General features: G+C 41.4%; 2 protein-coding genes across 4 annotated transcripts; both read left to right on the forward strand.

The window, feature by feature from the left end:
• The first annotated feature begins 3,256 nt into the window (after positions 1 to 3,256).
• Positions 3,257 to 10,754, forward strand: hacl1 (2-hydroxyacyl-CoA lyase 1). 2 transcript variants are annotated; one of them, XM_050047623.1, is made up of 17 exons: positions 3,257 to 3,467; positions 4,223 to 4,327; positions 4,426 to 4,466; positions 4,553 to 4,633; positions 4,740 to 4,812; positions 4,888 to 4,965; positions 5,102 to 5,196; positions 5,306 to 5,418; positions 5,526 to 5,661; positions 6,324 to 6,429; positions 6,634 to 6,717; positions 6,895 to 6,996; positions 7,098 to 7,252; positions 7,769 to 7,927; positions 8,015 to 8,122; positions 8,226 to 8,412; positions 10,502 to 10,754. In XM_050047623.1, the coding sequence occupies exons 1-17, from the start codon at positions 3,417 to 3,419 to the stop codon at positions 10,532 to 10,534; spliced, it is 1,707 nt and encodes a 568-aa protein (XP_049903580.1). In that variant the 5' UTR covers positions 3,257 to 3,416; the 3' UTR covers positions 10,535 to 10,754. The 2 variants fall into 2 exon arrangements, with proteins under 2 accessions (XP_049903580.1, XP_049903578.1); XM_050047621.1 differs by lacking the exon at positions 10,502 to 10,754 and adding an exon at positions 8,899 to 10,485.
• Positions 10,755 to 11,615: 861 nt separating this feature from the next.
• Positions 11,616 to 24,245, forward strand: colq (collagen-like tail subunit (single strand of homotrimer) of asymmetric acetylcholinesterase). 2 transcript variants are annotated; one of them, XM_050047756.1, is made up of 17 exons: positions 11,616 to 12,257; positions 12,907 to 13,016; positions 13,339 to 13,446; positions 14,235 to 14,279; positions 14,460 to 14,486; positions 15,352 to 15,423; positions 16,614 to 16,676; positions 16,771 to 16,797; positions 16,910 to 16,954; positions 17,049 to 17,084; positions 17,172 to 17,252; positions 18,621 to 18,717; positions 19,225 to 19,355; positions 19,710 to 19,829; positions 20,827 to 20,953; positions 21,061 to 21,163; positions 22,245 to 24,245. In XM_050047756.1, exons 1-17 carry the CDS (start codon positions 12,161 to 12,163, stop codon positions 22,312 to 22,314), a joined length of 1,359 nt encoding a protein of 452 aa, XP_049903713.1. In that variant the 5' UTR covers positions 11,616 to 12,160; the 3' UTR covers positions 22,315 to 24,245. The 2 variants fall into 2 exon arrangements, with proteins under 2 accessions (XP_049903713.1, XP_049903712.1); XM_050047755.1 differs by having other exon boundaries at positions 11,618 to 12,257; positions 20,812 to 20,953; positions 22,245 to 24,244.
• Positions 24,246 to 25,366: the final 1,121 nt, after the last annotated feature.

A 25,366-nucleotide genomic window follows, 5' to 3' on the forward strand; every position in this document is an offset into this window, starting at 1 on the left:
CAAACGANGGAAGAAAATCATATTGCTGTACACTGATGTCCTTAAAAACATACAAACAAATAATTAAAAGTGAAGTTATTGTAATATTAAGAAGAGTCCCCCCCCCCCCCCCCCCCCTTTCCCCTCCCCACCAGAGAGCAAGAGAGGGAGGAGGTGCAGCAGGCTGGCCCACACTCATCCAGACCTCATCCAGCACCAGGTGTCCTTCAGCTGATACTGGACCTCAGTAACCGCTGCTTTACCAACACTGACTTCTTGAGTGCTAAAAACTGTACTCGTTGGGCGGACAGCGACTTTTGTACGGCAATAACTTGCTAAAGAGGGATGGTAGCACTTCACAGAGAGCTAAACCGACAGGGACCAAAAGACATGGATGTGTTTTAACCCAGTTTTAACTGTGTAAATGCGACTGAGAATTTTTTGGGGTTTATTAGTTAGTTGGGGGGAAAAGGAGCCAGTTTTCATTTTTGAAATGTCTTGATGAGTTAGAGAAGGTTGATATCCGCACACTACATCTGTCAGAATGCACTTGTCATCAAGTCTGTAAATCCTACAGGCGGAAAATCATTTATTTTTTCAGATCAAAATTTTAATATACCCATGTTCATGTCTTAAACTCTTTAGGGGGGAAAAAATCTGATTTACTGACCTGAGTCATTCAAAAACATTTGATATGTGCACCAGGTAATTTTTAAGTTGATCGACCTTACCTTTGTATATTGACCTGTCCATTGCGGTTTAGTCTTTCAAGAATAAATTATTTGTGTAATTTCGGTTCCTATTTATGTGTTCATTTTGTGCCTTCATTAGTTACTGAGAAGTGATGAGTTTGTTGAGGCAGCTGTGAAAGTACAGTGATGCGCACTAGGTAAGTAATGAGACATTTCTAAGAAGCACTGATCCTGTACTGAGGTATCTGAGGCTCAGCTTTGTGAGAAGAAACACTGTAAACCAATGATAGGGCAGCGTTTGATTTTCCTTCTGTTTGAATGATATTTTTTGCTCTTATATTAGTCAATGTTTGTTGACAGGTTTTGCTTGCTTTAACTACAGGAAAAAATGAAACCACTCGATCCTACCATGATTCAAATCTCCCCCTTTTCTGTCTGTTGAAAAAAATCCTTTTAACTGGAAATATGTACAATACATTTGCTAGTTTCTGTAGAACGGAAAAGACGTTTTTTTTCCCTTTTCCTTGCTTTTTCTTGAAGAGGGATGAAACTAGCATGTACATAGAAATTATGACTGTGAATTCAACGCTCCAATGAATTCTTTCAGTACTGAGATTGCTGTATATTTTATGAGTAATAAAGAAATGAGTTATTTAATAATGAACATGAGTCTTCTTTGGAGTATTGCCTTTTGATTCTGTCAAACTACATGATGCATTTGAAGCAGTTTGACACATTTTGAGATGTCACTGTGTAAAGCATGAGTGAAAATCTAATAAATGATGTTCCATTTAGCTGCTTCAATTATGGGTTGATGGTATTGTTCATGTGGGCTTGTTGTCAGAGCTTACTGGGAGATGTCAACAGAAAAGAGCCATAGTTGGTGTCATTACTAACAGCTTTAAGATTTTGAAAAGTCAAAAGACAAACAGCATAACAATGGTGTACAGCTCATTTCAAGGCAGTAATATGAGTGAACTATCATTTTTTTCCTTTTTATATTTTTAGGGTAACTAATATGCACTGGTGTTAAAGCTTTACTCTTAATATTGTGACTGCTGATATTTATCAGTTTAACATTATCCCTCAGATTTTATTCGTACTGATCCCTGATTAATCTCTCATCTATTACAATGTGCTATTTATGTTTTGTAAAGTTTTTTTGTTGTGTGTTCAGCCTTGGCCACACATATCAGTTATTATTGCAGACAATGGCAAGAGTCATGATTCATTAAGATGTTTTGATGTACTCATCAGCCTTATTCTAAAACGGCAATGATTTAAACAATACGATTTAGAGCTGTTTAAGACATTGCCTGAAAGTCTTTAAAGCTGGTATTATATGTCATTTGCATTTTCATTTGTTATGATCAGTTGTGTAATTTATCTGCAGGAAACTACATTAAAACGGTCACGGCAGCCCGAGGATGAGTTTTAAAGAGAATATTGAGGGTAATTGTTGGGGTGGAATCAGGAAAATGCTGAGCAATTAGAGAAATTCATAGTATATAAAATAGCAGGTGACTGTAATTAAATGACACCTGTGGCTAGTACACTGTGGCATTGTGCCCCATTGCATGACAAAATACATCACAACAATACTATGAATATGTAGTTTGTAATTAAGTACATAAACTACATAACCCAGATAACGTAACTAACTAAAAGGCCACTGAGATTTTAATGCAGTTAAACCGCCACAGAAGCACTGCAAACTGTAGTTAAACCAGTAACTAAACTACAAATAGTTAACTAATCTGAAATACTGTTGATATACACATTCAACTGAGGCAGGTTAAAGTATGATAGCAGAATTAAATTTAGAATTGCACAACAAATAACAAAGGAGATTCAACACATTTTTAAGTTTGAATTTTTCATTTTAAATGTATGTGTAAACAGTAGCCTGTGAGGTGAGTACAGTTGGCTCTGCATTACTATATTCAGTGCTAAATTTACCTGCCAGAGGATGTGTAATGTTCCTTGTGTGGGGCGAGGTAACATTCTTCGTTCTTCATTCTTCAAGTGTAGCAGTGATCCAGTTGAAAGAACACAAACATATCAATAACAGAGCCAGGGAGATATCGCACTACACAAAGATATTATAAGACATACAGATAGCAAGTGTCTTAATAGCCTTTTTGTTGGTGGAATCAAAGAGCAATTTCGTGTAGTGAGGTTTATTATTGCTAAACTTACATATGGATATAATACTTTGCCAGAATCATTACTAAATTACTTAATAAAAACGTTGTCTTCTTGGGTACCTGAGGAAACCTAACACCACATTTTCCCATAATAAAGTAGAGTCTTTACAGATAAGGTCCCTGATAAATCTGCAGAAGTCCTTTCAGAATTTCTTGGTGTGAGAATAACGCCAAAAAAGCTATAAACCAGTTTCAAAATGTTCATCAAAGAAAAAGCAGTTTGTGTTCATGCTTTATAAATATATTTCTGCATGTAGTGATCTGCAAAATAGTGTTTATGAATCATGACAAGGAACCTATAATATTATTGGTTCCTTGGTGTGAGGTCACACGCTCGTAGCGCTTCTGATTGGCTTGAAACCCGGAAGCGATAGGAATGGGGCGGGTTCAAGGGGAAGGTAGAGGATTGAAGCAAACGAGGGTCAATAACTTGTTCGTGTAGCTGTAGTTATAACAGTTTATAACAATTTGGCCTCACTTGTACCTCTGCAGACAGACAACAGTGTAACAAACCGTAGCTAACAGCCTGCGGACAGCCATGGACGACGTGACAGGAGCTCAGCTGATAGCTGAGTCTCTGAAGGCTCAGGTAAGACCGTTTAAAACACATTGAGGATATGTATGAAGTTTTTAACTTCTGCTTTTTACCTTTAACTTAACTTAGCAGTGGTGTCTGCACTGAAAGGTAACAGTGTGACCACGCATGCACGTTATGCAAAAAGTGTGTCAAAGTTCAAGTCCTGCGCAGTCAAGTTTAAACTTTTAATCCTGTAAAATGCAGTTAATTTATGTGCAGTCACACTCCTTCTTAAAACTAGTACAGGTAAAGTAAGGTAAGGTATACGTTATTGTCCACAGGGAAATTTGGTTTGGACTCAAAGCCGCTGCATCATACAACATACACCCCTAAACACAGACACATAGACACCATACAGGGGAGCACTTGCATTGGAGGCGCCCAAATTCACTCATTTCATAAATAATAAAAGTAATAAAAACAATAGTTTCACATTATAAAACCTGATAAAATCAGACTAGTTGAAAAACCATAGCAAAACCACATAAAGTCAGCCAGTTTCTAACAGTAAACCAAGTGTAACCAAGCCAAATAATAAATAGTCAGGTTGCAGTATTTTGATGATGAAGTATTTTAGTATTTTGAGGACGGAATAAATTAATTTTTGTGCTGTGTAATCGACAATTTGGCATTATCCAGTGTCAGCTTGAAGGTTCAGGATATGTGCCTCCCTAAGCACTGATTACTGATATAGGCTGAGGATAATGATGAATGGTGTACCTACATTGCAGTGTCAGTTTGTAAAAGCACATTTTCTCTACCTGCAGAAAGTGGAGTATATGTTTGGGATCGTTGGTGTTCCTATCATGGAAGTGGCCATGGCTGCTCAGGCTGAAGGGATCAAATATGTGGGAATGCGTAATGAACAAGCGGTAAAGCACTTAATATTCTGGTACATCGCTTACCCGTATCTATAATCCTTAAGAACACAAGGATATGTTAATGTAAAATAAATTCTGTCACCCAACAGGCATGCTATGCAGCATCTGCTGTTGGATACCTCACTGGAAGGTAAGACATTTATTAACTCAACAGAGTAAACGGAGCAGCTGGATGCATTTTACATGTTGCCTTATCTTGTGGTTGGTTGTATTCAGACCAGGTGCCTGCCTGGTGGTGTCTGGACCTGGACTCATTCATGCTCTGGGTGGAATGGCCAACGCTAACATCAACTGCTGGTATGACTTGATAAACTGATGCAGCTTGTGGTGCATGTACAGTTTTGACGTGGTTCCTGTGGACCCTGGTCACGTCGTTTATCAAGTGTATATTGCCTTTGTGCAGGCCGGTGGTTGTTATTGGAGGCTCCTCGGATCGAAACCAGGAAACAGCAGGAGCCTTTCAGGAGTTTCCTCAGGTAATGCATGCCTTCGTGTGGATTTTTGTCAGCTGATGCTTCATCAAATTGACCCTGTTTTTCAATTGTCGCTAGGTGGAAGCATGTCGCCTTTATAGCAAGTTCTCTGCAAGGCCCAGCAGTCTGGAAGCCATCCCCTCAGTGATAGAGAAGGTAATATACCAGCTTAATGTTATATTGTGTGATCTTTGTTTGCGTTGTTTTCTTTATCACAGCAGACTACATAAGAGATTTTACATAGTTAGATGATATTAAGTTTAATTGTTTAACTGTGTGTGTTTGCTCACAGGCAGTTCGCACAAGCATGTATGGGCGTCCAGGTGCTTGTTACGTGGACATTGCAGGGGACATGGTCAATGCTAAAGTGGACAGGAGCACAGTCAGGTTTGCAATCTTTTTTTTTTTTTTTTATAAATATGCTATTATTTCTGCTCAGTATAACTCCTGTGATTCCAGACATATTGAAATTCAAAGAAGTATCTTTCTCCTGTAGAGTTGTGTCCTGCTGTCCAGCTCCACCAGTCAGTTTGGCTCCCCACAGTGCAATCACTGAAGCCATCTCTGTCTTGAAAGCAGCTAAAAGACCGTTAGTCATCATCGGCAAAGGTAACATCAAACATTTGCACTGTCTCTATTACAACGAATAACACGCTTGTGAATCAAGTAGTTCATTAGGTAAGTCATGATGATATGAACGTTGTGGTGCCCAACAGGAGCAGCCTATGGTCGAGCAGAAACTGTTCTGAGGGAGTTTGTGGAAATGAGCGGTCTGCCATTTCTGCCTACCCCCATGGGGAAAGGGGTCCTACCTGATGATCATCCCAACTGTGTGGCTGCTGCCCGCTCGAGGTCAGCCTCCCTTTCACTTTAAATTTGTGCAGGGATAAAAAAAAGTGTGAAGTGCAATGATTTCAGCCAAATGTATTATTATCATCCTCAGGGTTGCCACAGGTCCTTGAAATTCTTTGTGAATTGTAGGGAATAAATTCATTTCTTGAAGGTTTTTGAAAATAGGCAAGGAGACAGGGGTCAGTGAAAGGGCTTGAATGCATATTTTTGTGCAAGAATAGAAATAGAAGTTATTTTTATGTAATTTTCTGCTTAATGTTAGTAAATAGGCTCCGCTCTGCTGTGTGCATGTGTGTCTCCCGCAGTTGCACCGTTGTTTCATACGCCACTAAGTCGAGAATGTGCATCTGGGACATGCATGCAAGAGTGATTTAAGTGAATACCGTGTTGAGTCCTTGAATATGAATAAATTTGGCATGGAAAGTCCTTGAATGTGATGTTCAAGAAGTTGTAGAAACCCTGCATCCTACATAGGAAACATCCTGAACCTCCGCTACTTGTTAATTAATGTATATGTGTCACTATTGCTCTTGTAATATTCAGATGTAGGTTTATATCTAATACTGTTCATTCTATACATACACTAAATATGTGTATTTAGTAAAGCTTTTGTTCTAACTCAGTGTTACCTCATCTCCTCTTCCATTGTTTCTGTTACCCAGAGCTCTTCTCCAGGCTGACGTTGTGCTTCTGCTTGGAGCCAGGCTGAATTGGATCCTGCATTTTGGTCTGCCACCTAGATTTGACCCCGATGTCAAGATCATCCAGGTATATAAAACACCAAGCCACGTGTCTTTGATGTGAGAAAAATCACTTTTGGCTGAAACTAATTTCAGCATTGGTGTAGAGACTTTAATACTGTCATGTCAGTGCAGTGTATGTGTTTCTTGGACCATATCTCCTGCACTGTGTTTTATTGTTGCTTCAAATGTTGTGCTTTAATAACATAACTCAGCTGTTCTCTGTATGCAGGTTGACCTTTGTGCTGAGGAGATGGGGAACAACGTGAAACCTGCTGTTGCTCTCCTGGGAGACATCAACGCTATTGTCACTCAGGTAACTGCAACTTAGTCGGCACACAAAAACGCTCATGTTTGTACTTAATCTCTCTTCTTGGGGGCTGTGTGCTTCTGTCATAATATCCAGATGTGCAATTAAGATTAACGATAAGAGAACAGCGTGTGTGTGTGTTTGTGGAAAGTGGTGATTTTTTTTTATTCATTGTTTTCTCAGCTCCTAGAGGGTGTACATAAAGATGGCTGGAAATATCCCTCTGACACAGAGTGGTGGAGCACACTGAAGAACAAAATCGCTGCTAATGCAAAAATATCTAAGGTGAGTCTAAACTCACTTTTGAAATGTTACTTTATGTCGATAGTTACTCAAACTGTTTATCCGTATATCATATTAGATTTGTGTCCTTCTTCTATCTACAGGCACTCGCTCTTCAGTCAACGATGCCCATGAACTACTACACAGTGTTTCACCACATTTCCCAGCTGCTGCCACATGACTGTATCATTGTCAGCGAGGGTGCAAACACTATGGATATAGGACGCACTATGTTGAACAACTACCTACCTCGACACAGGCAAGGCAGTCTCATTGGTGCAGTGCTTAAAGATGGGCTTCTTAGTTGTGTTCGCCCCAGTTCACTAAATATTTTTGTGCAAATGCTCTCCTGAATTTGGCTCTAGTAGACAGGTGTGGTATTATTGTAGGCATCTCAAAAACCCTGTCCTTGAGGGGAATTTTATCAGAGCCCTTCCCATGTAACTTTTCAAATGATGCTTTACAAGGTTTTGTGTAAAAGGCTTTCAGAGGTAGAGAACCAGTGATGTAATGAAGCTGAGGTTTTCATATTCATACCCACTGTGTGGTATCGGACAGTTGTGTTATCTCCTGCAAAAATAGCAATCCTTTCTTTGGAAAATGTGAACTTTTGTAAACCACATCGCTAGGGATTATGAGCAGTTATTTCATAGAGCCCAGCAAATATGCATTTTGCAGTAAAAGGTGTTGTAAGGATCTAGTGTTGACTAAAGTAAGCTTTCAGGTCTGTGTAAATGTAAGTAGACTGTTGTTACCTAATCCTAACAATGTTTAGGTTGGATGCTGGAACATTTGGAACAATGGGAGTTGGCCTTGGCTTTGCTATAGCTGCAGCCGCTGTGGAGAGGAGCGAGAATAAAAACCAAAGGATAGTGTGTGTGGAAGGAGACAGTGCCTTTGGATTTTCTGGCATGGAGGTTGAAACCATGTGCAGGTGGGTTGGTTGCCTCCCCTCTGAAACAATATATACACTTCACCCCCTTACTGCTATTCAATTGAACTCTCTGTGTTTTTTTAACAGGTATAATCTGCCTGTGGTCATCATTGTGGTCAACAATAATGGTATTTACAGCGGAGTGGATCCTGAGACGTGGAAAGAAATGGCAAAAATGGGAGATCTGACCTCTATGTGAGTCACACATTATTTGTTAAATGATTATAATACATTCACAAGTCACGTAATCAGCTGTGATGTAATGAAATGTATCTCATATCATCATGCTGCCTGTCAGAGCCCCTCCTGTGACCCTGCTACCTGAGGCGCGCTATGATGAGGTCATGACAGCATTTGGAGGTCGAGGGTTCCTGGTGAGGACGGTGGAGGAGCTGCGCAGTGCTTTGCAGCTTAGCCTGAGTGACTGGGAGAAACCAAGTCTCCTAAATGTGTTCATTGACCCGTCCTCCGACAGAAAACAGCAGGTAACTGTCACCTGTCAGGAGTATATGTAGTAGAGTCATCTCAGTCACCCTGAGAAGGTCAAAATGAAAGAATCCACAAGAGATGAGTGTGCTCATTATAATGGCTTATTTGTCTGTAACCGAGCATCAACCTCAAAGGCTGAAAAATCAAGCCAATGCTGAAGTGCCAAAAACTGTGGTTTATCAAAAAAAAACATTTGAAGCTGGGTCCAAAATGCAGTCAATCCTTGTAGACCCCAACGTAAAAATGTTCAACTTTACGGCAGAAATGTATAGGATTACAGCCTGGGACAAAAAACGGTCTCTATAGCTAATTTCAATATTCATGACAGCTGCACAGGGGGAGTATTTCTCACCTGTTTACATTTCATTAAGGCCCGAAGTCATGCATATTTAAAAGCAGGCCGCTCTGAGTGACTGGCTGGCTGCGAGGTGTTGCTGCACTCTAAAACCCTTTTTCCATACTCATGTGCTGGCTTGGCTTAGTTTGGTTCAACTTGGCCCGTCAGCACAGCGCAGCAGGGATATCTGTCTCCATTACAACATTGCTGCCTGCTTGAAGGTGTGTCTTCAACTGATGACGGCTTGTCTTGAGTGATGAAGCAGCAGGCGTATTCCTGGCTAAAGTCCCCTGTTATCCCCGCAGCAAGTGTTTTTCCATCACACAGCACAGCAGGTAAAAGAAGTTTACTTGTTGGAAGTGAGCTGTTTGCAGAGTTGCCCTAGGAGTCTGATGTCATCAGCTCTTCATCTAACATCTCACCGGCTGATTCTACTTTTACTCATCCTCCCTACCAAATGAGTTAGATCCACCCTTCGCACCACCCTCTCAGCCAAATATGGTCGTTTCTGGCTCTAAAAAACAAGATGGTGACGGTGGAAATGCCGAATTCAAGGTTTCAAAACAGCAGTCCACAAACCAGTGGGTGGTGTCACAGGAGCTACGTCCATTATTAGATACAATCTATTGTAATAACAGGCAGGGAATCCACAAAATCAATCCTGTGCAAATGTCACACCCCCTGGTGGTTGAGGATGTAATTGATGCTGTAACTGCACTTTTCTGCTGCTTTCACACTGTTGTGTGTCGGTGTTTCTCCAACATCGTCAATGCCTCAACCCAGGGAGCTGAGACTTCCTCTGGCGAAGATTAAATCGTAATGATTTAATCAGGTCCTCATTCTCTAGGAGGCCTGGAACCTCCACTGGATAAATGTTGAGGGGTTTCCTGTCTGCCATCAGAACAGAATAAGACACCTTTAGCATCACAGTGAATGTAAGTGGTTGAATCCAAATGTCCAGGCTTATGTGCACTCGCAGATTTAGCGACCTTATGGGCATGCACAGGGCCTAAAGCTGCCCAAATCCACAATTTATGCACACTTTTTGCAGACTTCCAGAGAACTGGATTAAAAGGTCAAGAACTTGGCATTGGTCATAAGAATTGAGACCTTAAGTCTTGTCTCATACCACTTTCTATCCCTCAGCCCTTTCAGACATGAAGTGATGACAGTGAGCCCTTTTGACACGTGACAGTATACGTGACCAAAGGCAGCCCCTGTTTCATTTTCACCTGGTGCCCACCAAGTTGAAGTTGAGATGGACAATGACTCGAATGACACTGACGGTCGCAGCAGCAAAGCCAGGCGCAATTAAAAGCTGCAGCATCTCGGGTCACGAGTCGTGTAGAGCAACAGACAACTTGATGTTTACTTGGCTCGTCTCATCCTCGTAGCGCTGCGTGAATGACGTGCCTCACTCAATAGTAATCTGCGCACTCCAGGTGCACGACAGAACTGTTGTATTCCTCTCACAGTCCCTCCACCTCACACCAACCTGACCTTTCTATTTCAGGGTCCCCATAATTAGAAAGCATGGCCCTCTGTGTTTATGTTGAATGTATCCACGCAACCCCTCGCAGACATGTTTGAAGGTTGTATTGAGGACTGTATCCATGGTGCTAAGCTCTCTGTCCCCTTATTTGAGGTGTTTGACTCCAGACTGTTCTCCACATTCAGTCTCAGTGGATGAAGATGAACTCAGGTTTAACCTCAGGTCTAATATAATGCTGTGTTGTCTGCATTTGCAGGAGTTTCCTTGGCTCACACGCTCCAACTTATAGACTGAAAGAAGGAGCTGCTTTTTCATCTGTCCAGAACGTTATCAGAAGAGCAGTGACTGTTTTCCTCAGGAAACTCAAACAGGGGAAAATATAAAACTGCTTTTGTTTTACTGTGATTGTTTCTATGAAATAACTGAACTTTTTTGTATTAATTCCTACTACAAAGTAATAGTAAATTTAACGAAATGATTAATACAACAATAAAACATTTTTACACATACACTGAAGATTATTCGTCTTTATTCCTTTATGACAAATCTGTGTTTTTTTTTCCAAATAATAGATATAATCAAACATTTTTAGCATGCAGTATGTGGCTCATTAAACTATTAACATGCTAGGAAAGTAAAATATGGTCAGCTCAGTACTGAAAAACACTTCGGTCCAGATTTGTCAAATTGCTTATAAGCATGCATAAATTTACACCCTCCTTTGATTTCACACTTTGTCATCTTAAATACATGGATAGAGGATTACTAACACAGTGACACGCTTATGCAATATCTAGATTTTTATTAGTTAAATGATTATTTATTAGTTTATGTGAAGTTGCTTTATTTCTCACAGTCACCCCCAGTTTTAAATAATACATTTTTTCCACTTGTGCTTGATTATTTATGCAAAATATACAATTTTCCAGAGTTGTCATGGTACTGGAATTTCTAGCTTTGATGCAATACCTTGAAAAATATTTATATTTTATACCATTTTTGATACCACAGGGAAGAATTTGACATTGAGGGCATGGAATGTAAAACTAGATAAACATAACAAGGATGTAACATGACTACAATGACGTTTCTTTTCATGGTTTGGAGCAGTGTGACTGCAGTGAACATTAACAAGAAAAAAAGAGACCAAGTAAGTGCAGCCAGTATCGATGTATTCATACTGCAAAAAAAAAACAAGTATTGCAATTGTTTCAAATACTCAGAATTGATGCGTATCGATTAATCGATATTTCTAACACTTTTTATATTATAAGTAAAGCATTAATTAATGCTGCTTGTATTTTCAGGTTGTTTTTTTGTTTGTTTGTATTGGTCTCACACACCCCTAAGAGCCCTCTTGAAAATGCAGACACTTAATTTTAGACCAGACGGGGCAATAAACCCAATCTGGCCTGGACTAAATGGACACCACAGTGCACACTGGGAAATACACTGCACTGAATGCAAAAAGACGGACTAATAAATAAACATAATCAGAAACACTAATGAAAGTTATCCCAAATGGCACCTTCCCTGCAGATTCCTATTTGAATCTCTTGCAGAGAAGCCCACTATGTGTTAGTCATGATCAGCCTCCCTGTGAGAGGAGTGGAAACAACAAAAGGCACCCCCTGCAGTAGTAGAGATCTAATATTGGCACTCGAAGCAGCTGGCAGGCTGTCTCCTGTAATTTTAGCGCACACTGATGCAGAGGAAAGATTTAATGGGCATTGGTCGGCGTACCTTCTTGTGAGGGCGTAAAGGAGACAGAGCAGAGCGAGCAGAGAGGGAGGGGAGCAGAGGAGGGAGAGGACAGTGAGGAGAGAGGGAGAGAGAGAGTGAGAGAGAGAGGGAAAGGCAGCGTGTGAGGGCTGCTGTGGCTCAGAAATAAAGTCAGGCAACTATCTGGAGCAGCATGACTCTTCTAACACTTGGACTGTATCTGCCACTGTGGTTTTGTTATGGTCTGGCTCAATCCTCTTTTCTGGACAGCTTTATTTCATTCCCAGCGGGTAAGAATATTGTAAGCCTGTGCCTGTATGTGTGTGTGTGTGTGTCTGTGTGTGTGTGTGTGTCTGTGTGTGTACTGTACTGTGCTGTACGTACAGTACTATGCATGCACAGGTGTTGAGAGAGCTGGACTGTAAAAGCATGGATACCAAATGCATAGGTCTGGGGTTCGTTTTGAGCTCATTATCTTTTTAAAATACACTTGTTTTTATTTTCTTGTCGCCCATGAGGTAGACTGGAAATGCCTCTATAAATAGCGAGACCAGCTCCAGTGCTTCAGTGAGAAGCACAGGCGCTTCATATCCGTGTCCAGCTCAAGGAACTCTGCTGGATGGGTGTCATGATTTGATAGTTTGCACCTGTTTCCTTGTCGCTTGTGCTGCTCCTGCATGTTCTGACCTCTCTGACTTGTCTAATTTTTACTGTATATGTGGGATGTATGTTGGACATGTGTCACATGAAATGTACCTCAGTTGCCTGTGCATGCCCATGAGTCATGAGTTAAGCGTTCTCATTTTGATGCAGAGCTCTCACATTCAGTTGTTGCAGAAGTTCAGGAAACATAAACATGACCTCTTCTGACTGTGTTCCTCTAATTTTGACCCCTGGCATTGTCGCCTGTGTGACTGACTGCATGCACACCTTGCACAGCTCTCAGATCCCAGGAGCAGCAGAGGAGATTCAGCCCATGCTGTTTACTGAGTCCGCCTCCACCCCCACTGTTTCCTCCACCCCCTTCACTTTGGCGCCGCCACGCTCATGTGAGTCAAAGTCATGTGACTTTCTATTGTGGAATATCTGACTGTTGATATGTCCTTGGGTGATACTCAAACTGCCCCACGCTTACTGTCTTCTGACTCCCGTTTGATGCTATCAAAACACTCAGATGGTGGAACAAATGTCTTAATAAGTCCTTCGCTGTGGGCTGCGAATTTTGTCAAGAATGGGATGTATTTCAGACATAAATGTCTTTGACAAACTATATCAACATTTTAAAAAGCATAATTCTGTTACATCTGTTATATCTAAAGAGCATTTGTCCAAGTTCTAAAAGAAATTCAGAATTTTATTCTTATTTTACAGAATGAGGACATTTCACATGGTGGTGGTGACTCAGAATCGGGCAATGGGGACAAAGGTTTTGCCTGCATCCAAGGCCCCCGCGGGCCTCCTGGTCCCCCTGGACCTCAGGTAGGATTCTTCCCAAACACCATAGTTATCACTAACGTACTGTAAATCTGGCATTAGCATCATTACACCATTCCAACACACCTCCCACAATCTGACTTGCGTAGGATCCACTGTCTGTATGGCTAAATCACAGACTGCCTCTGGTGTTCCAAGGTGTTAAGAATCAGTACTCCAACAGCGTATTACCCCCCATCTCCTCTTCAACTTGAGAGTTCCTGCAAAGCAGGAGATGGGGATTTCTCTGGCCCATGCAACACAGCGGCCCATTAACGCTCTACATTTAGCTCAGACACAAATAGCCTTTTTCCACTGGCTGCCAGTGCCCCACACATCATTCTCAGAAAAGGTCCGAAGAGCTGTGTGCCTGGAAAGGCGTACTGGGTCGCGTAAATTCCAGGGATTACCAACACAAGCATGTGTCCGTGTGTTTGTGTACTCCGGTGATGAAAGATATGAAGACGTTTTGGTTCAATATAGGTGCCTTGAGCCCGGCATTTCATGAGCGAAAAGCAGATCCACTGAGTGATTGTTAAAGCTTTGCCCATCTGAGGCTGTTACAGCACCAGCTGGACTGCAGCAGCGTTTCAGTTTATCAAAAGACACCCACAAGGCACTTTTTAAATCAATAGTGGCCACTCTGCCTTTAGCTAATTGAAACTGCAGCTGTGGGCTCCCAGAAGCAGACATGACTTTGTGGTGGGATGCTGTGGACAATAAAACTAATTAAGATAGTTATCTCTGAGATTTATGAGCATGTGCCATATATTTATTGTTTTTATGTTCACCAGGGTCCACCTGGATTACCAGGGATAGGAGGGCCTAAGGGAGAAAAGGTAGGCAGTTTACTCTCCCATATGCTGGTCTCGTGTCAGTTATGTAGCTCCTTATATATTTACAAGCATTATTTTCTAAAGATCATGTTTATATACCTGTTGCACTTGACTAAAAGATGTTTGATGGGAGTGTATTAAATAAATTCTGTCTTTTTCCCCTCCTCCGCATCCTGTTGCCAGGGAGAAATCGGAAGACCTGGGCAAAAGGTGAGAGTCTCCATTAATCACTCCATTTTCCCCGCTAAGTGGATTTACTCAAATATGAGATACAGGGCCTCCGCCTGCTCGCTAGCTGTAACTCAGAGTGCTGCCAGTGCCTGGTTGTGTACATCAAGGAATTGTGAGCGAGTACAACCTTGACAGGAGGCAGACACACGGACAGGATGCACGGGATGCAGAGCTGCTGAGACAGGCTGTTCTGATGGCAGAGGGATGGTCTCCTCTCAGTGAAAGAGAGCTTATTGCCACAGTATTGACCCCTCAAAGACATCCAGCATCATGCCTCCCTGTCAGACAGCCCTCCCTTTCTATTAGGACGGGAGGAACAAGCCCACACAGCTTTATTGAAAGCTCAGGGCAGCAGCGTTTGATCAGGGCAGGCGGAAGAGGAGTGACCTCCTTAAATGATCCGTCGCTGTGGTCGAGCAGCAAAAGTGGCCCACTGGGAGAGCCTCACTGGCTGGTGGCCTGACTGAGCAGCTTTGCAGCACTGCAGTGCAATTTAGCTTAGTGCTTCAGCCAGGTCATAAATCATTTTATTTCCCACAAGCACGGGCTCCGGTTCTATATACAGCCCATCATTTAATTAAAGAGAGCAAAGTGACAGGGCTCGTTAAAGTCATTCTCTCCCTACATGTGCAGCAGTGGCTGATAAATACTGTGGCAAGCAGGCTGTCAGCTTATGCAGCAAATCCTGCACTTAGATTCTCCTGCAAAGCAAACAGACATGAGAGGGTCTGATTTCATAATCAGATAACTGCTCCTTCAGCTGTGGCAGCCATTGTTTTTGTTAGACTTTTATAAAGTATTTCTACGTCTGAGGCTGTGTATTAAAATTGATGTCTCCTGTAAGGGTCGGACAGGTCCTCCTGGGCTTCCTGGGAAGCAGGGACCAGCTGGGTGGCCTGGACCAAGTGGGCCCAAAGTGAGTAAGTCAGACCTCATAATGTAGATGATACAATATGTGGCATGAGATGAGACCAGTAAGTGCCAGCACAAGGTAGAGGTAGAGGAGTGTTAGATATGACTTGTGTTCAGTCCCAGTTGTACAATGAAATACTCTGTTACATGACAACCTTTCTATATAAATGCTTGATTGAAGTGTATTGCCGCCACGCCATTAAAAAAAAATCAGTTTCAGGTAATAACAGGAAAAGTTTCTTTTTATAAGAAGATGCTTTTCATGTTTTTACAAGATGTCTTCTTGTTACAACAAGATAATTTGGAGATTTTTTTTTTATGCATTTGCTCATCCCCTACTCAAATCGCCCACTAATCAGATACATTTATTGATCAGAGCTCCCACATAAGGATACGTCATTTGCAGAGCACCTTACTGAACTGAACTTCTGAAGGATTATCTGTCAAAATTTGCTGGCGAGGCACTAAGAAACAGCTGTTTCTACACACCTCTCCCTGTTGATTTTAACAGAGAATTGTTAAAATCATTCTTAGTGTAAGCCCACAGTATGCATACTTACCACAATATCATCCATTGCACTCAAAGGCAGCAAAATTTTGCCATGTTTCAACTCAAGCGTGAAGTGTACTTAAATCAGACTTAATCAAATCGTTTAAATGAGCCATATTCCTCAGTTTATCCTTGTCCACACACTGTTTCCTCACTGAAACACAAGTTTCTCATTAAAACAATAAGTTAAGTTGGCACTTTATAGTGTGAACAGTTTCAGGTTATAACAAAATAAGTGATCACATTATAACATGAAATGTTTTATAAGAATAAATTAGCATGTTATGGTGTGAAATGTTTCACAATATAACAGTAAGAAAAATATATTTAGAGACTTGTTATGACATGATAAGTTTGTGTGAGGTAATAATGGGAAAATATCTTGTTATAACATTAAAATATTTTTAAAAACATAAAAAAAAATCTTGTTTTAATATGAATCTTTTCATGTTATTACCTGATACTGATCATTTTTTATTTATTCATTTTTATTTTGTGGCTTGGCAGCAGTACATTTCCGTACTAAAGAACTGTCAATTTAAAGTTTACACTTATTATTTGTTCTCTGGGGTGTGAGTAATATTTTGGGATATGTGTCTAAATAAACAAAGCTGCATTATTCTTAATGTTTTTCCGTGTGTCAGGGTGAGAAAGGTGACGTGGGGCTGATGGGTTTGCCCGGAGCCAGAGGACAAATTGGGCCAAGGGTATGAGATACCAATGAACTGCACTGATACAAAGGATGATCTCTCCTTCACACTTCTTTATTTCATCTTGGATGTTTTGTTTCTTTAATTTCAGGGTTTACCTGGGTATAAAGGGGAAAAGGTATGTGACCAGTTTAGTAATTATCAACCAGGAGGAAATGCAGTATTGATAACATATTCTTTGCTTCATCCTGACTAAATGTGATGTAACACACTGCAATCTGCTCCATCAGGGCTCTCGAGGTGATCGTGGGGAGAGTGGAATGAAAGGCGACAAGGTGGGCAGAGTTTATCAGTAGCAGTGGTGATTGTGAATGTAGCAGCACTATAGTGCATATATGTTGTGTGTAATCTAAATTTCTTTCTCCACAGGGTGCGATGGGTTTCCCAGGAATGCTTGGACAGAAAGTAAGAAACACATTCCAGACAATAAAGGTTTTTGAATTTGTTGTTTTGCAAAAATTACAAATTGAGTTGATCTGATTTGTTGTACAGGGTGAAATGGGTCCAAAAGGAGAACCTGGGATCTCAGGAAACAGAGGACCCACTGGCCGACCCGGGAAGAGAGGCAAGCAGGTGAGGAGTTTGTTCATCTCTATAAACAGATGTCTTGTCTGCATCAGACTGAGAGTCGTTTGAGAGTTTGTGGGAATGTGGCATTCTCTTTACCTTGTTTTTAACAGTTATTTATGTGCCTTAATTTTGAGTGTGTGTTAGGACCTTTTCTTAATATCTAGGGGAAACACAGGGAGCAACATAACAAGTTTACCCCAAAACCTCTGCATAAATAGGACCAAAACAACAAGAAAGGCTGCTGAAACACTTCAGTTGTTACAATGAATTACAACTATTTAAAGGAAAATGATTAACAGACATAAATCAAGTAGCAGTGCTGGAATGGGAGCAAATGTGGCATAAGGGTCTCCAAGGCCAAAATAATAAACAAAAAGACCATACTAGCTGGAAAATAAAGATTCAAATTGGTCTACAGAATCAAACACAGAGACAATACTCAGCTCCTTAAATGAAAAAAAACCACAGAGGTAAAAGTGGAGCAAATAAATGAGAGAAACTGTAAGGCTTCCTTAAAAGACTAACTGACTGAGGCACTCCTCACAACTGTCAGCAAAGACAAAGGGAGCTGCATCAAGGTAGCTACTTTCCAGAACTTGGACTTTCACCAATAGCAAATTCAACTGCAGGAGCACCAGGCAGCCCCACAAACAGCTCAGTCGCAAACAGGCAAAGAACACTGGTTCTGGAGGCTGATATACAGCTCAGCTGATGATCAAATGAGGTTCAGGTGTGGGTGATCCAGCCACTCAGAGAGGGGTGTGGCAGACCTAAAACACAGGGGAGACAGCTCACTTCTAACAGAGAGAGAACAGAGGACAGTCATTTCCCTTTTCTATCAAATTAGCTCTGGTTCTTGAACTGGTACCGTTCAGGATTTTTAGAACCACGGTGCTATGTATTGAACCAGCCCACATTTCCACCAGTTTTGTGCAGAACCATTGTAATCAAGGATGTGCCATCAATGGAGGGTGCTGCACAACATAAGTAAAGAGTAGACAAAATGTACCTTGCTTTGGTTATCTGCAAACTTTTGTTCTGTTATTACTGATATTTGTTTTACCAGAAAACAAGTAAAAAAGGGGAAAAGGGGTATCTGTGTGTGAAAAAGGTTATTTTGAGCACAGAAGTTTTTGCAGGCATACATTAGAGAAAAAATACGCTAAGCAAACAGGCAAAGTCTAAAGCGCTTGAAGCAGAGATGCTGAGAACCCAAAAGAGACACTGAGCAAGTTTTTTCTTCAAAGTGTAATTTATGTCCAGTGCTCCAAATGTTCCATTGTACATGCAGGACTGGGTAATCTCTGAAACATCATGTGAAGACATGTTTAGAATTTGACCACCTTGTCTGTTGTTATGACTGCATTTCAGGGAATGAAAGGAGACACAGGCAGTGTTGGTCCAATGGGACCTGCAGGTCCACAGGGAACTCCAGGCCACCCCGGTCCTCCTGGTTCACCTGCCACAGGTGAGAACTTTAACCTTTTTTCTGAAATCTCCAACAAGTGATTGGTTTGTGTGTGGCTCTGCACTTTCTCTGAGAGAGTGTGAAAAGCTGGTGTGAGGAGCACCAAACACCCGTGTCAGCAAAAGGAAGCACACTTTAGACCAGTGTAAGTGGTAACACCAGGAGTCTTATTTAGCACCGGAGAAACTGTATCTCCCGAGGTGACACACGATGCTGTCGTTGTGACATCATGTGGCTAAAATGGATTCACAGATGGCGAGCCTCCCTGCAGTTTTACAAATGTTATGTCACCAGATAATTAATGTGACATTTGTTATCTTGATCAAGTTTCTGAGTCAGTTAAGTTTATTGTGTTTCCTTCTTGATAGATGAATCACAGATTTAATGACATACAGTATTTATATCAGCTACTGTAGACTGAACTCTCAACAACACTTCACTTTGGCACTAAACTTTTGCTTTTTTGTCTCTTTGTATAATATTCCTCTCCTCTCTGTATATGTTTAGGACTCTACATGGTTGGAACAAAGGGTGCACGTGGTCCACCTGGGCCTCCTGGAAAGTGTAACTGCGGCTCTCTTAGTAATGCTCCATTTGATGATTATCCTTCCAGAGGAAACTATCCCAAAGTGCCAGCGGTGAGGAATTTATAGTCTTCTCAAATGCAAAAAGTTATGTGCAGAAATTTGTGATGTACTGAATCATTTGACACACAGGGGTATTTTCACTTGTGATTTTTTTAGAAACCCAGAGGTTATAGGGTTTTAATAACTTCTGAGTAAATTATTTAAAGATAAAAAGTTTTGAGAGATAAAAGTATGCCTTCAGGGGACGTGGATATTGCTCTCAGACACATACTTCAAGCTGAGATATTAAATTTTGATGCTCAATATCTCAAAATTGCACTCCGGCAAGACGCCAACCATCTAATTCAAAATGCACTAAATATTGAAAACGTGACAGCAAATTTCCTCCCTTTGCCTTTCATTCAGATATTCGTCGTGAGCAATGAGGAAGAACTGGAGCGTCTTCACACAGATAACGCTCTCGCATTCCGCAAAGACCAGAGATCTCTCTATTTCAAAGACATTGATGGCTGGCTGCCAATCCAGGTATCACTGCATGCAGCAAAATCTGATTATCTTTGTTACACCAAAATCTGTGACCCAAACAGGAAAATACAGTTCAGTTGAGACTGCATCATGTTGTGTCACATACTTTATTATTATAGGTCACAGAATCTGATGTGCCACCATTTTCTATGACCTGAGAAAAGACTTTCAGCTACACTGCTTCTGCAAATGTTTTTATTATACTTAGCTGCATTTATTTTGAAAGTTGTTACCAAATGTGGTGTTAACATTGTATTTAGATCAGGTCACACATTTTGATAGCTGTGATTTGTGGAATTTGTCAGATTCTGTGGCGCTAAAAGATAAATTATATGAAAGATTTTCGACCAAATATCGTGAGATGAGGTGTCACAATTTGTATGTATTACCTGAATATTAAATGGTCACAATTTTTGACTAACAGCTGGCAATGCAGCTGAAATTCCTATTTGGTCCAAGCAGCAACCTCTGGGGCTGAAAAATGAAGCCAAAAACAGCAGTTCCTCTAATGGCCACTTGAGGCTGGCTCCAGAAGCGAGTCGATCCTCATAGACCCCAACATTAAACTGTCCAACTTTACAGCAGAAATAAACATGTTTACAGCCTGATACAAAAACATTTTTGGTCTCTGTAGATAATTTTAACAATCATGGCAACTGTATGTGGAGTGAATCTTTATATGACTCACCTGCTTACATTTTATTAAGCCTTAAAGTTACATTATTATTAAGGGCGGGCCACTTTGAGTGACAGACTGTCAGTCTCTCCTCCAAATATGGTCACTTCTGGCTCCAAAAAACACCATAATGCCAAACTCAACGCTTCAAAACGGCAGTCCAAGAACCGATAGGTGACATCACGGTAGCTACGTCCATTTTTACAGTCTCTGTTTGGGTCACAGATTTTGGTGTTACAGTCTTGTTTTACACACTGTTACTTTTCTTTTTCCTTTTCTTGTTCAACTTTTTAAACTCTGTAAAAGACTTTTCCATTCCAGCTGACGCCGTTCCAGTCCATGGAAAACGCACCTGATGATGAAGGTTACTGTGGTGACGGGATAGTGCAGATTTCCAATGGAGAGGAGTGTGACGACAGGAACAGAGTCGTCACTGATGGCTGTGTCAGTAAGTCACATGTCCACGTCAGGTGTTCTGAGATAGCTCCTTAGTTGTACTTTGCTGTGCACATATAACATGACCCCATCCACCCCTGCTGTCTCATCTTTCCACAGAGTGTAAACACGCATACTGTGGAGACGGATACCGTTATGAGGGGGCTGAGGAGTGTGATGGAAAGGACTTTGGATACCAGACATGTAATTCATATCTTCCAGGGTAAGCAGAGTACACAACTATATGTTGTCAAAACTCTCTGCTGTATAAGAAGTGTGTGTTGACATGTTTAAGGAGGAGTTTGTGAGATTTAGGGGGATTTAGTGGCATCAAGCAGTAAGCACTGCCGATTGCAACCAGCTGAAACTTCTCCTGGTTAGAATTCCTTTAGTTTTCATTGGTCAGGAGGTTTTTACAAGGAGCCGAATTATCCGCAGAGGTCTCTTCCTCTCCAAACAAATGGACCCTGTGATTTAGAGCACTGAATCAAAACACTGAATTAAGCGCTTTTACATTACAAATCAGCGTTTCTTCTACAATGTTTAGCTTGTTGCAGATGGGCCACAAGCCCAGCACCTGCTAATGTCTGCTCACCTTATTTCTGATCCAGACGTTCAGGAGGTTTTTATCAAGAGCTGAATTAACCACGAAGGTCTCTTCCACTCCAATACAAATGGACCCAATAATAGACCCAGTAAAAACACTGAATAAAGCAGTTTCACGTTAAAAATCAGTGTTCCTCCGACACTGTTTGGCTTGTCGGAGACAGCACAGTGTCGGATGGCTCAGCACCTGTCAATGTGTGCTCACTTGTATTCTCTAATAACTTAAGATCCAGACGTTCAAGAGGTTTTTAATCAGAGCCAAATTATCTGTACACGTCTCTTCCTCTCCAAAACAAATGGACCCCTTGATTTAAACCGGTAAAAACACTGAATAAAGCAGTTTCATGTTAGAAAGAAATCTGTGTTTTTGTGATGCTGTTTGTCAGGGAAGTGCTGCTAACTACAGTGGCCGATAAAAAAACATGAATGACCCTATCTAGAGCTAGTGCTTGGTTTGTTCATTCTGGGCTACTGTAAAAACATGGCAGTGCAACATGATGATCTCATGGATAAGGAGCCGCCTCCCTATGTAGATAAAATTGCTTATTCTCAGGTATCGAAAACACAATGATTCTTATTTTCATGTGATTATAGACTAAAGAAAATATACTTGTTGTATTATGTTCCATTGCTGCCAATGTATCCCCCTATATTCTACATATTGGACCTTTAAAACTTGTTTCTCCTGTTACTTGCAGGTCATATGGTCACCTCAAGTGCACACCACACTGTGTTATTGACTCCACAAACTGCAAGTACTTCACTTGAGGAGGAAGCTGGACGGTGCAGCAGGATCCTCTGTGTGTTATTTGGAATATTTTCATGCAAAAAAAAGAACAATAATGCTCCAAGCAAGAGACTCTGAAGGTAGAGGCAGCCAGTGATGAAAGAAAAAAAACAAATCGTATATACAGTATATCTATAACTCCTCTGTATTGCTGCTGAGATGCCACGTCGCTCCCTGGAGTTATAGTGGAGGCGAAAGCCTTCACCCACACATAGGAAATGCACAGGACAACTGCACTCAGTCTTAACAAGCAGGACTTAAGACTGGCCTCCTCACCATGAATCAGCCTCTGGATGCAACAGTTGTGTGACAGCCATGCAGAGACTTAATTAAGTGCCAGTGGGAGAAGTTGCAGAGGAGCTGTATTGGGGCCAGAGGCGTATTAATCTTGACCCAGTTACTGTTGAGAAAGAGAGGCAGTAGGACATCCAGAGCCATGGCCTCAGGTATGACAGTGCACAGCATTTGCATGAGGCTGGGATTACTGAGACCATGACAGCAGCTGTCACTATCCGAGCATGTAACCCATCACTTTACTTATTATTGCCAACAAGGCTCTCAGTGTCACATCAAGAATTTAAGTTGTAAAGGGTAAAACCAGGCATAGTAAGATCAATATGCATGGTTAGGGATGGAGACAGAGGTGCGTGAATTATGCACTTACATGTCAGTGAGACTGTTATATCAGGAGGCTTCATTAGCTTGTGGTGGTGCTTGACAGGGACATTCAGTCAGAACAAGGTTTCATAAATCCAAAAAAAATAAACTTCTCAGGAACCAACAGGTCATGTAGCTCCACACGGCACCTTTCACAGGCATCCCCCACTACTCTCTTTGTAAATAAGATGGCAGTGACTGTACGCTGAAGCACACTCAAAACAAGAGCTTTAAAGTATCGACAACGCGCAATCCTCTAGGAACGATCTGGGTTTCTTCCCTGTGCTTCAGTGAGAGATGACATATTCTGTATATGAAGGCTTGAAACTGTTATGTTCTTAATGTTCTCACTGCACAGGAGAGGCTGGGGAAGTCTGTAGCTGCTAACGATGGGAGGAATTTCAATTCCAGTCTGTTTCTGTGGTCCTTACTGTATTTACTCTAATACCTCTTTATCCAGTCCTTCTGTCTTACAGCATATACAGCAACAGAGAAACTCAACAGTAAACTTAACAGTGTAGATGTAGTCTGCTGCGTGTTGGGCACCGGTGGTGAAAACGACTTTGCCGATATAAGCTGACATTTTCCATAAGCTACTGTATGAGTCGCAGTGCCAAGGGAGAACCTGTTCTCAGCCATACTTACATGTAGCCAGGTGTTATGAGGTGATTCTTCTGTAAAAAGCAATTTAAAGATAAAGACTGTTACTATATCGTCTCCGCATGCTTGAGTGTGAAATGCTTCCACTTTGTTTTGTATAATTCATCGCATTCATCAGCATAGCAGGTGTCTTAAGAAGTCTTGCTCTGCCCAGAGTGTAGCTAAGTACTGTATGTGTGACACCCCTTATATGATAGAGATGAACTGTGCCATGCACAATGCTGAAATAACCTTTTGGAAACTGTGTTGAATGTTCTGTCTGTGCTGCTGTGCTGTATCCTGTACTGTGTATGCACATCAATGCTGAAACATAACATGCATGTGGTAACGTACTGTGAGGCTTTAGAAATATAGTGTACACTGTGACTGGGATAGTGAAAGTTCATTTTGTTCCATGATTATATGATTTATATAGTAGTTGTGGATAACTTTAAAAAAAGAACTGAAAATAAAACAGGAATTTAAATCATTCAAAGCTCCCTACTTTGTCTTACACACATGCATCTTTAAACTTCAGTCAGGGGGTTTTCTGTGGCTTTGCTGCCAGTGTGTTGTGAGCAAGTGGTGACAGTGATTGGAAGCTGTGCAAAAAAGCAGATAGACAGTGATACAGATGCTATTGATGTTCTGTCAGAGCACTCACTGTAAAAAAAAAAGAAGAAAAAGCTGATATCTATCAAGTGGGGAAAAGACGCTGTCAGCAGCTCCTTGCAAAGTGCTGTGGTTGACTAAATAGTTAACAGACCACGCAGTGAACACTTTTCTCAGACGTGGCAGTGGGTTTTTCCCCCCAGCTTTTCATTCTGTCTCGACAAAGCCCCCCTCAGAGCTGCGTCTGTGCCTGGAGATGAAGCACGGTGATACAGGTTGGGCACGGGCAGCCGGCCAGTGTTGCAGCAGAGATGTTTGAGGCTGGACACAGCCATTTAACTCTATTAGCATGCTGTATTTCTTTTCTAAATCACATCAGGACAATTTGTCTGCTGAGATGCCCCAGTAAAAGCTTACCTTGGCGTATTTATCCCATCATGTGCATTCCCCCTGACCAGACCAATCAGATTTGTACCACAGATGTCTCAGTTGCAGCACTAAATGTCGCTGGAGATGCGGTGGCCAACCTGATTCTGCTGCTCTGTAATGAAAAGATCTGCTGTGCTCACAGAAGAATCCCCCCCAAGTCAAGTGTACTATTTGTGGAGTTTGGGAACCTTGAACGTTTAAAATTAATTCATGAACTAATAGCTGTTGATTTTCCGCTCTGTCAGAAATACAGCCATGATGTTAAACATGTAGGATCTATTTTGAGCTCTCGCAGGTATTAAGATGAAATCAAACACTTTTTCCAACAAAAGGGGTTATTTTAGTGCACGCTGGATGGTATAGCGTTACAGCTGCGGCACAAGGGGCGATGCAAAAGAGGCCACGGGGACAGGAAGCAGGCAGGGGCCCAGCTGTTGGCCCAAGCCAAGTGAAAATCCCTGACCTATAAGGAGGAATGGCTGGCATGTGGTCCTGGCAGAAGACGCACTACTGCTGCACATGCAAAACACACACAGCAAGGTATGCAAAGGTGTTATCTGAGCTCAGCGCCACTATTGTTCCGACTAACTACAACACCTGTGCAGATTTACTATCCATTGCTTACTCACTGATTTGTTTGGTTGACATTTGAAATGTGGGGTATTTGTGTACGGTCACCAAGGTTGAGAGAATATG

Source organism: Epinephelus moara, chromosome 6 (assembly GCF_006386435.1).
Source record: "Epinephelus moara isolate mb chromosome 6, YSFRI_EMoa_1.0, whole genome shotgun sequence".
Taxonomy (NCBI): domain Eukaryota; kingdom Metazoa; phylum Chordata; class Actinopteri; order Perciformes; family Serranidae; genus Epinephelus; species Epinephelus moara.

Coding starts and splice junctions, on each gene's coding strand:
- hacl1 (XM_050047621.1), top strand. CDS start 3,417: ATGGACGACGTGACAGGAGCTCAGCTGATAGCTGAGTCTCTGAAGGCT. Junction 3,468..4,222: donor CTGAGTCTCTGAAGGCTCAG/GTAAGACCGTTT, acceptor CTCTACCTGCAG/AAAGTGGAGTATATGTTTGG. Junction 4,813..4,887: donor CCTTTCAGGAGTTTCCTCAG/GTAATGCATGCC, acceptor AATTGTCGCTAG/GTGGAAGCATGTCGCCTTTA.
- colq (XM_050047755.1), top strand. CDS start 12,161: ATGACTCTTCTAACACTTGGACTGTATCTGCCACTGTGGTTTTGTTAT. Junction 12,258..12,906: donor CTTTATTTCATTCCCAGCGG/GTAAGAATATTG, acceptor CACCTTGCACAG/CTCTCAGATCCCAGGAGCAG. Junction 14,487..15,351: donor TCGGAAGACCTGGGCAAAAG/GTGAGAGTCTCC, acceptor GTCTCCTGTAAG/GGTCGGACAGGTCCTCCTGG.